We start from the raw sequence: 10,896 nt of genomic DNA on the forward strand, positions 1-10,896 counted from the left end.
ACATTTAAGTGGACCAGCACGAGCACTTGGAGGTGTAGTCGTCGGATATCTCGGTGTTCGAGTCTTTAGCCCTCGACCAGTAGCTACAATGATCGATAATGTAGGAGGATGTTCAGTGTTGTTAGGTAAAACATTTTACAATTCTTTATTTCTGTAGAGATGTAAGGATATTTATTTAAGAAAAGTTTGAAAGAATAATTATTCATTTTAATAGGATTAATAGCTATGGCTCAAGATGTAGAATCTTTGTATGCAGCTGTTAAAGCATTAGTTTGTGTTGTGAGATCTAATCAAGCTGCTCAACAAGAAATGGATCGTCGAAGGGGATATCAAACATTAGCGATGTTATTAAGAAGGAAATGTCCTCTTTTAAATAGTCATATTTTGCATCTTACTTTTAGTCTTGTAGGTACAGTTGACAGTGGTAGAGAAACTAGTGCAATACCTAATGTTATGGCATTTCAAGATCTTCTGTGTGATTTGCAAGTATGATCCATTTTTATTGTTAATAAATAATTTATTTTATGAATATTATAATTATTATAATGACATTGTATTATTCTTAGGTTTGGCACGAAGCACCTGGTGAACTTTTAAGATCACTTTTAGAACATTTATATGAATTAATAGCAGAGTCAAGTGAGAAAAGAACAAATTTACGTTTAATGAGAGATTTGCAATTAGTACACAAATTGCTACATATTTTAAGTGATGTAAAACAAAGTAGTACAAGACAGATTTTGCTTGCGCTACTCAGTATTCTATTAAGTCAACCAAGACAAGCTGATTTACTTTGGTAATTTAACATACTTTACAAGTTACATTGTATGGATATTAATAATGTTATTACTTATAGGTTCGGTCAATTTATTGTTGCTACATTACCTCAAAGTTCGGAGAAACATTTAATTCTTCGAGAAAGCGAAGGAAATAAAGAAGGTGAAGGAGAGCATATTCTTTTGCGAAATCGTTGTTTGCAACTTCTACACTCTCTGTTATTTAATGGTCCCAAAGTAAATGTAAAGTAAGTAAAATTAAAAAAGATAAATTAGTTGGCAAATTTATTATTATTTAAAACTAATAATATATTTCAGTATGTGTGAAGAATTAGCCAAAGTATTAGGTTTAGATTGGATATTATTATTTCTTCAGTCTGGCCTTCATAGTACGACAGTAATATGGGGATTACGAATTTTAGTAGCTATCTGCTCTGTACAACCAATAACACAAAAATTTAAAGAAGGAACTAGTAATGGTGGTTGGCTACGTCATACAGATCATAATAAAATGGCATTAGCACTTGGTATGTACATAAAAAATATTAAATTTTGATAAGGAATTAACTAGTTGTTTTATATTTTTATTTTATTTTAGGTTGTCACCAACAAATAACAGGTGGTGAGAGTAAACCATCAGGTCTTCATGTACCAGGATTTCAACATTTAGGGTGGCTATTACCACAACACGTAGATCTTGTCCCAGAACTGTATTTTCTTTTTATTGCTCTTATGATGGGACAACCCGTAAAATTGTTGCCTACTGATTCAAAAGTTATTTTAAAAGTTCAGTAATTTAAACAAAAAATTTTCATGCTTTATTTCATTGCACAATATTCATATACTGGACATAAATATAACAAGTATATTTTATAACCACAGCTGGATTTGGATAATGTATGGAACTTCTTGTTTGGTGTCCCTGCAAATCACACATTATCCTCTTTTGCAAGTAGAATCAACCTTTGTCCTGAAGCCGTGGTGACTTTATTAGCGATGGTACGAACAATGTTGAATAATTATTCAATCAAGTAAGTCTTATAATATTTTTATTTCTTCCTTAAAAAATTGCCATAGGACAAAATTTATATGACTGGATATTATACAAGATAATATATTAACTTATATAATTTTTATTCAATAGCCCTGAATCTTTGCCCGATTGGTTAAGCGATTATCCAGTGACAATAATACAGTTCCTGTTTTTCCTTTATCATAATTTCACCGACTTTATGCAAGTATTCATGTCTGCGGAAGTATTGGGTGCATTAGCTGGTGCTTTATTTCCAAAACCTGCAAGTTCTAGCCAAGATAGTAGCGGAGCTAGCACACCCGCAGATGAGGTGAAATTTACAAGTTAATAATAAGTTTTTTAATTAAACAAATATTTGATCATAACATTGTATTATTTTAGCAAGAACCAGTATTAGTAAGATCTCCATCAAAAGATGTTGGCTTAACAAATCACCCAGCAAAGAAATTTGTCATGGAGTTTTTGCGAGTTATTGTAGTAGACTCTCTTTCCTTACCTGTTAGTGCAAAATCACCTCCTGCTATTGATTTAGTTTTGGAAGCATGGCCAGAACATGCATCTACAGGACAGCAGACTCGTTATCAAACAGAGATTCTATCTATTTTAATGGAGCATCTATTAGCTGCAGATGTTCTAATTGGAGAACAAGCAGCATTACCTGTAGTCCCTGGTGGATCAGTCAATAATATAACCAACAATGTATGTTATGTTACAGCCAGAATAGTTGATAAATTGTGGCAAGGTAAATTAACAGATTTTCCCCACTTTTAGATAGTTATATGATTTGATATTTATTTATTTAATATAATATAGGTGCTTTGACAAAAGATCCACATGAAGTGTTTGATTTTATTGTGAAGTTAATTGGACAAGCTAAAAGAAGACCAGGTGTTATTAGTATGGAAGGTCTCCACCACTGTTTAAATAGAACAATTTTATTCTTACTCTCACGAGCAACAGATTCAATAGCTGATCAGATGGCTGTGTTAGAAGCATTGCATAAGCTTACTACTCATAGGTAACATTAATATTTTCTAAGATAAAATTTCAAATTGTATATGAAAACTAATTTAACGTTTTCTCATAGATTGTTAATTTTTGGCGCTGGTAATCATGAATTAGAATTTATTGGTTGTCTAACTTATTGTTTGTTGCAACAGACAACTGATATTAAAATTATGCTTGATACAAATATGAAAACAACATGGCACGTTAATCCACAAGTTGAAGCTAGTGATGATAGATTGACATCTCATCAAGGTCATAATTTAATGGCTGTGGCTGCTACAAGAGTTTGGGAAGAGTTATATGTATGTAAAAAGCCTGCTATAGAAGAAGTATTTAAAATTACTCTTCCAGTACCTATAGGTAATGAACGTGCTCCAGAACTTTCGGTACTAAGAGATCAGATAAATGAAGCTGCAACTAAACTTTGGTTAAATTATGTTGTTATGGAAAGAAAAGCTCTCTATAGAGTTCCTTGGGAACTTCATAATCAAATACAGTCAGTAAGTATTTGATTATACATTTTAATAATAATTTATCAGATATGTAAAAAATTATATTGTATTTTAGAAAATTCAGAAGGTAACAGGAGGTTTAACAAGATTAGCAAGCCGAACAAAAGTCCGAAAAGAAGAATCTGTACGTGTCAGATTGAGATTACATCAGAATACTGTAGCACAATGGACAGAGCAACATATTGCATTAGTTCGTGAACTTGCTGTTGCAAAACGATTGCATTATATACAAACTAATCAACATACACAGCGATACGTATATCAAGTAAGAATTAAAAGAACAAGTTACTAAAAAGAAAAAAAAATATATATATATTAATAATCTAATGTTATACAGGAATGGTTACAAACTGAAACTGAACTAACAAGAGAACGTGGTCTATGGGGACCACCAACGCCTACTAGACTCGACAAATGGATGTTAGATATGACTGAAGGCCCATGTAGAATGAGAAAGAAGATGATGAAAAATGAACTTTTCTACATACATTATCCTTACCGACCAGAACTAGAGCATCCTGATAATGTAAGTCAATTTTCATAAAGAAAGAGAGGAAAAAATCATATAATGAACTAATAATAAATAGTATTTTCTTCGCTTTGATTATTTATAGAAACAATTGAAGTACAAAGTTGCAACAAGCACTGACAGTAAAGAATACTATTTAAAGCAACTTGGTAATTCATCCGGAATGTTTGAACGCGAACGTGATCCTGTTATCGATGATACACCATTAAATGTTAATGACACTTCTACGGAAAGTGAACCACCGATGGTACCATGTACATTAGAACGTCATGCTAGTGAACCAGATGAAGCTCCAGAGGATAATGAACAAGAAGAAGAAAATAATCAGACTGTTCCAGACAATCAAACTTTAATACGGCTATTAGAGGAACACGAAAAGGTTTGTTATCTTCTTTTTATTATATATAAAAAATATTCAATATATACGATATTTTTATATTTTCAGATAAGTCATATGTTCAGATGTGTTAGAATTCAAGGTTTAGATACAACCGAAGGTTTATTATTATTTGGGAAAGAACATTTTTATGTAGTTGATGGATTCACGTTATTAAAGTCTAGAGAAATAAGAGATATCGAAAGTTTACCTGAAGCTTATGAACCAATTTTACCATCACCAGGATCTCCTAGAAGATCCAGAGCTATGAGGCAATGTTCAAAATTTAATTATGAAGATATCAGGTGACAGATTTTTATATCTATGTTTATATCTAATTATATTTTAATTTTAAAATGACAGTAGGAATTTTGATTTTTATGTTTCCCTGTAGAGAAGTACATAAAAGAAGATATTTATTACAACCAATGGCATTAGAAGTATTTAGTGGAGATGGTAGAAATTATTTACTAGCATTTCCGCGTAAAGTAAGAAATAAAGTTTATCAAAGGTTTATGACATTTGCAACTGCGATTGCTGACAGTGCACAACAGTCTGTTGCTGGTCAAAAGAGAACTGCAAATGTAGAACAGGCTACAGGTTTACTTTCGAATTTAATAGGTGAAACTTCTGTTACGCAGCGATGGGTGGTTGGTATCATTAGTGTCATTAAATATTATTTATATTGCAATTATTTATAAAAAAATTTATATTCTAGAGGGGAGAGATTTCCAATTTCCAATATCTTATGCATCTTAATACTTTAGCGGGTCGTAGCTATAATGACTTAATGCAGTATCCGATATTTCCGTGGATCCTGGCTGATTATGATACTGAAGAATTAGATCTTACTGATCCAGCAACATTTAGAGATTTTAGTAAACCTATGGGAGCACAAAGTCCAGAACGATTATTACAATTTAAAAAGAGGTAATGAAACTATTTGACCTAGTACGGATAAGTAAATAATTAATATAACTATAATTGGCATTTAAATCAGATATAAAGAATGGGATGATCCGCATGGGGAAACACCTCCTTATCATTATGGAACTCATTATTCCTCTGCAATGATTGTCTGTTCGTATCTAGTAAGAATGGAACCGTTTACACAGAAATTAAAAGAACAAGTTACTAAAAAGAAAAAAAAATATATATATATTAATAATCTAATGTTATACAGGAATGGTTACAAACTGAAACTGAACTAACAAGAGAACGTGGTCTATGGGGACCACCAACGCCTACTAGACTCGACAAATGGATGTTAGATATGACTGAAGGCCCATGTAGAATGAGAAAGAAGATGATGAAAAATGAACTTTTCTACATACATTATCCTTACCGACCAGAACTAGAGCATCCTGATAATGTAAGTCAATTTTCATAAAGAAAGAGAGGAAAAAATCATATAATGAACTAATAATAAATAGTATTTTCTTCGCTTTGATTATTTATAGAAACAATTGAAGTACAAAGTTGCAACAAGCACTGACAGTAAAGAATACTATTTAAAGCAACTTGGTAATTCATCCGGAATGTTTGAACGCGAACGTGATCCTGTTATCGATGATACACCATTAAATGTTAATGACACTTCTACGGAAAGTGAACCACCGATGGTACCATGTACATTAGAACGTCATGCTAGTGAACCAGATGAAGCTCCAGAGGATAATGAACAAGAAGAAGAAAATAATCAGACTGTTCCAGACAATCAAACTTTAATACGGCTATTAGAGGAACACGAAAAGGTTTGTTATCTTCTTTTTATTATATATAAAAAATATTCAATATATACGATATTTTTATATTTTCAGATAAGTCATATGTTCAGATGTGTTAGAATTCAAGGTTTAGATACAACCGAAGGTTTATTATTATTTGGGAAAGAACATTTTTATGTAGTTGATGGATTCACGTTATTAAAGTCTAGAGAAATAAGAGATATCGAAAGTTTACCTGAAGCTTATGAACCAATTTTACCATCACCAGGATCTCCTAGAAGATCCAGAGCTATGAGGCAATGTTCAAAATTTAATTATGAAGATATCAGGTGACAGATTTTTATATCTATGTTTATATCTAATTATATTTTAATTTTAAAATGACAGTAGGAATTTTGATTTTTATGTTTCCCTGTAGAGAAGTACATAAAAGAAGATATTTATTACAACCAATGGCATTAGAAGTATTTAGTGGAGATGGTAGAAATTATTTACTAGCATTTCCGCGTAAAGTAAGAAATAAAGTTTATCAAAGGTTTATGACATTTGCAACTGCGATTGCTGACAGTGCACAACAGTCTGTTGCTGGTCAAAAGAGAACTGCAAATGTAGAACAGGCTACAGGTTTACTTTCGAATTTAATAGGTGAAACTTCTGTTACGCAGCGATGGGTGGTTGGTATCATTAGTGTCATTAAATATTATTTATATTGCAATTATTTATAAAAAAATTTATATTCTAGAGGGGAGAGATTTCCAATTTCCAATATCTTATGCATCTTAATACTTTAGCGGGTCGTAGCTATAATGACTTAATGCAGTATCCGATATTTCCGTGGATCCTGGCTGATTATGATACTGAAGAATTAGATCTTACTGATCCAGCAACATTTAGAGATTTTAGTAAACCTATGGGAGCACAAAGTCCAGAACGATTATTACAATTTAAAAAGAGGTAATGAAACTATTTGACCTAGTACGGATAAGTAAATAATTAATATAACTATAATTGGCATTTAAATCAGATATAAAGAATGGGATGATCCGCATGGGGAAACACCTCCTTATCATTATGGAACTCATTATTCCTCTGCAATGATTGTCTGTTCGTATCTAGTAAGAATGGAACCGTTTACACAGCATTTTCTTCGGTTACAGGTTTATACAAAGAGAATTTTTGATAACTTAAAACACGAAATTAATTAATGCTGTGATACATAAATTATAAAATTTCTTCCTAGGGTGGTCATTTCGACTTGGCAGATAGAATGTTTAATAGTATAAAAGAAGCATGGCTTTCCGCATCCAAGCATAACATGGCTGATGTAAAAGAACTTATACCTGAATTTTTTTATCTTCCAGAATTTCTTGTTAACTCAAATCACTTTGATTTAGGCAAGTATTATATATTTAGGTTTCAATATATCATTAATAGAATTATTAAAATTAAATGGATATTATTTTTAGGTTCTAAACAAAGTGGTGTACAATTGGGAGATATTGTATTACCTCCATGGGCAAAACAAGATCCTCGAGAGTTCATACGCGTGCATCGACTTGCTTTAGAATGTGACTATGTGTCGCAACATCTTCATCAATGGATCGACTTAATATTTGGTTGTAAACAAAATGGTCCTGCTGCAGTCGAAGCTGTTAATGTATTTCATCATTTATTCTACGAAGGCAATGTTGATATTTATAAGTAAGATTTCTTAAGTACTACTTTTTAATTACATCTTTTCATGGTTTGATTTTTGCAACTAATTATATCTATTTTAGCATCGATGATCCTTTGAAAAAGAATGCTACTATTGGATTTATTAATAATTTTGGACAAATACCGAAACAATTGTTTAAAAAACCACACCCAGCTAAAAAAATGACCCAGAGAACGAGTGTTATTGATCCGGGACCTATTACCCCTGGTTTAAGCATTACTACTTCTGACAAATTGTTCTTCCACAATCTTGACAACTTAAAACCATCACTTCAACCTATTAAAGGTTCGTTATTATTATTCCTTTATTTTATGTTGATGCTCTTATATAATTAGTAATTTATATTTATACAATTAATAATTTATCTTTCAGAATTGAAAGGTCCAGTTGGACAAATTCTTCATATTGATAAAGCAGTATTAGGCGTGGAACAAAATAAAACGCTTATACCGCCGGCATATAATAAGTATGTAGCATGGGGTTTTGCAGATCATTCACTCAGAATAGGAAATTATGATAGCGATAAGGCAATATTTGTTTGCGAAGCTATGATACAGAATGGAGGAGAAATAGTTGCTTGCGTTTGTCCGTCTTCCAAATTGATAGTAACTGCAGGCACAAGTTCTGTAAGTTATTACTTGAACTTAGTTTCTTGTTTTTAGCAAGTCTTTAAGACAGAACTGTTTTAATAGGTTGTAACCGTTTGGGAATATACGAAAAGACAACTTTCCATTAAACAATGTTTATATGGTCACACGGATGCTGTTACGTGTTTATCGTCTAGTCCAGCATACAATGTAATTGTATCAGGCTCTCGAGATGGTACGGCAATTATATGGGACTTGTCTCGATGCTTATTTGTTCGTCAACTTCGTGGACATGCAGGACCAGTAGCTGCGGTAGCAATAAATGAATTAACAGTACGCTTAATATAATTTTTAAATCGAAGAGAAACAAAGTGTATATCTATAATAAATATAACATAATATTTTACAGGGAGACATAGCTACATGTGCAGCTACTTGGTTACATGTATGGAGTATTAATGGTGAAGAACTTGCTAGTGTTAATACATGCGTTGGTCGTGCCGATAGAATGCAGCAAATTCTATGCGTAGCTTTCAGTCAAACTCATGAATGGGATTCACAAAATGTTATTATGACTGGATCGACTGATGGTGTTGCTCGCGTAAGAACAATATGAATTGTAAACATTGAGACATTTAAAAGATACTGTGCGCAAGTGAAAAAATATATTTTTATAGATGTGGTCGATGGATTATGTACAAGTGCCTGCAGAAGAAGAGAAACCAGAGGAAATTATTACTATCAAAGAAAAACATACGAAGTCAAATAAAAATGAAAGTCAAAATGAAAGTACGAAAAAACGAGTGCACGAATTAGTTAAACAAATGAGCATTTCTGCCGAAGGATCAAGCTTACTTGCAAAAAGCGGTTCAGAAGCATCAAGACTACACGAAGAAAAAGAAGCATGCTCAGATAATGAGTCGAGTAATGGTTCCAGCAACAAACCATCGCCACAAAATAATAATACCCCCACTATTGTACTTCGAAGAAAAAGTCGTGGAAATCCAATGTTTCGTAAAAGTGAAGGCGGTGGACGTGCAGATAGTGAGGGTACTCAAACGAGGTAATATAACTTATGTTCTTTGGAATGTGTACATTATAATGATATTAACTAAATTACTTTATAGTGAGTCATCTAATAATCCTGGGGATTCTGAAGGAGCACTACGAGCTAGTAAAAGTGATACTAGTTTAACAGATAGTTTCGTAATGGTTGCCGAAGCTGATGTGAAACCTAAAAAAATTAATCCACAAAATATCTTAAGAGATGGTTTTAAATGGCAACGGCAATTAGTATTTAGAAGCAAATTAACCATGCATACTGCATATGATCGGAAGGATAACGCCGAGCCAGCGTCTATAACAGCCCTCGCAGTATCAAGGTAAAATATCCATACCTTATTATTATTATACATTTGAAGAATATAAAAAATATTAATTAAATTACAGAGATCATAGGACAGTCTATGTTGGAGATACGAGGGGAAGGGTTTTTTCATGGAGTGTATGTGAACAACCAGGGCGTACGGTGGCCGATCATTGGCTTAAAGATGAAGGAGCAGATTCATGCGTTGGTTGTGGAGTTCGATTTAATCTTTATGAAAGGAGACACCATTGTCGTAACTGTGGACAAGTATTTTGTTCAAAGTAAGCTACTATATTTATAATAATTACTTTAATTATTTTATTATATTATTGACATGAGTATTTTGATAATATTTTTTAAATTTTATATACAGATGCAGCCGATTTGAATCGAAAATATCGAGACTCGGGATTTTAAAACCCGTTAGAGTTTGTCAAGGTTGTTATTCGTCATTACGTTCTCAACATTCTGCTGAGAGCAGCACTTAAATATAGTAATGTATTGTATGGTTTTATATAAGTTATTGGTTTTAAAACGGGTACAGCGAGAATGTACATAGTCACCGCAATGTACCCTTTTGTTTTTATCCGAATTTTTGTATAAGAGAAACGAAGCGTCCATTTCCTTTCTTTTCCGCATATCATGCGATATCTTGTCTTAAAAGACTCTTGCATTTCTACGAGAGACGCAGGAAAACTGCATTTTCATATAATTGATATTTTTAGTTTTAATAATTTTTTTTATATGGAGTGAAATCATTTGCCACTTTTCTTCATGAAATAAACGCTTAACATTACAATACATTCCTGTCGATTTTATAATATTGCTTGTGTATACTTTTTAATATTATAATGAACTAAGCTCTCTCCTAACATTAATCGGCCTGTTTCAACTTATCGACAGGTTTGTACTGGACAAATTTTAAAAAGAGTATTTAAAGGTTGACATGATATTTAAGTCTTTAATTCATAAATCATATGTCGTAAAACACGGACATTTCCTTTGTTTCCAATATTTAAATCTTAATCATTTCTGATACTTTTCCACATCACGTGTGTTTATATTTTACATGCCGAAGAACAATATGTACAGTCGCATTCTATATTGTGTATTTAATTTATACGCTATACTTACATTTTTAACAACAAAGATAAACAAAATCATGTATAGCATCACTTGTTTAATATGCGTAGTCTGTGATTTTTCTTTCCTATTTTAATTTAACGAATTTATGATTAAATTTGAAGATAATCATTATTATTATT

The 10,896-nt window shown here is 32.1% G+C and overlaps 1 protein-coding gene across 1 annotated transcript in view; it reads left to right on the forward strand.

Moving 5' to 3' along the window:
* bchs (WD repeat and FYVE domain containing 3 bchs) overlaps positions 1 to 10,600 on the forward strand; it is a 16,550-nt gene extending 5,950 nt beyond the window's left edge. The window contains exons 19-46 of the mRNA XM_017899155.1: positions 1 to 125; positions 215 to 486; positions 567 to 796; positions 857 to 1,024; positions 1,095 to 1,303; positions 1,375 to 1,562; positions 1,659 to 1,807; positions 1,921 to 2,119; positions 2,191 to 2,551; positions 2,623 to 2,827; positions 2,897 to 3,317; positions 3,385 to 3,594; positions 3,667 to 3,855; positions 3,944 to 4,237; positions 4,304 to 4,539; positions 4,629 to 4,884; positions 4,953 to 5,164; positions 6,986 to 7,118; positions 7,202 to 7,355; positions 7,428 to 7,662; positions 7,740 to 7,963; positions 8,051 to 8,304; positions 8,371 to 8,598; positions 8,675 to 8,866; positions 8,943 to 9,328; positions 9,393 to 9,647; positions 9,715 to 9,912; positions 10,005 to 10,600. The exon at positions 1 to 125 is cut by the window's left edge and continues 15 nt beyond it. Of these exons, the coding sequence (XP_017754644.1) occupies positions 1 to 125; positions 215 to 486; positions 567 to 796; positions 857 to 1,024; positions 1,095 to 1,303; positions 1,375 to 1,562; positions 1,659 to 1,807; positions 1,921 to 2,119; positions 2,191 to 2,551; positions 2,623 to 2,827; positions 2,897 to 3,317; positions 3,385 to 3,594; positions 3,667 to 3,855; positions 3,944 to 4,237; positions 4,304 to 4,539; positions 4,629 to 4,884; positions 4,953 to 5,164; positions 6,986 to 7,118; positions 7,202 to 7,355; positions 7,428 to 7,662; positions 7,740 to 7,963; positions 8,051 to 8,304; positions 8,371 to 8,598; positions 8,675 to 8,866; positions 8,943 to 9,328; positions 9,393 to 9,647; positions 9,715 to 9,912; positions 10,005 to 10,119 (6,298 nt within the window). The 3' untranslated portion in view covers positions 10,120 to 10,600. The remainder of the gene's footprint in view (positions 126 to 214; positions 487 to 566; positions 797 to 856; positions 1,025 to 1,094; positions 1,304 to 1,374; positions 1,563 to 1,658; positions 1,808 to 1,920; positions 2,120 to 2,190; positions 2,552 to 2,622; positions 2,828 to 2,896; positions 3,318 to 3,384; positions 3,595 to 3,666; positions 3,856 to 3,943; positions 4,238 to 4,303; positions 4,540 to 4,628; positions 4,885 to 4,952; positions 5,165 to 6,985; positions 7,119 to 7,201; positions 7,356 to 7,427; positions 7,663 to 7,739; positions 7,964 to 8,050; positions 8,305 to 8,370; positions 8,599 to 8,674; positions 8,867 to 8,942; positions 9,329 to 9,392; positions 9,648 to 9,714; positions 9,913 to 10,004) is intronic.
* Positions 10,601 to 10,896: the final 296 nt, after the last annotated feature.

Source organism: Eufriesea mexicana, unplaced genomic scaffold (genome assembly GCF_001483705.2).
Source record: "Eufriesea mexicana isolate 0111107269 unplaced genomic scaffold, ASM148370v2 scaffold793, whole genome shotgun sequence".
NCBI lineage: Eukaryota > Metazoa > Arthropoda > Insecta > Hymenoptera > Apidae > Eufriesea > Eufriesea mexicana.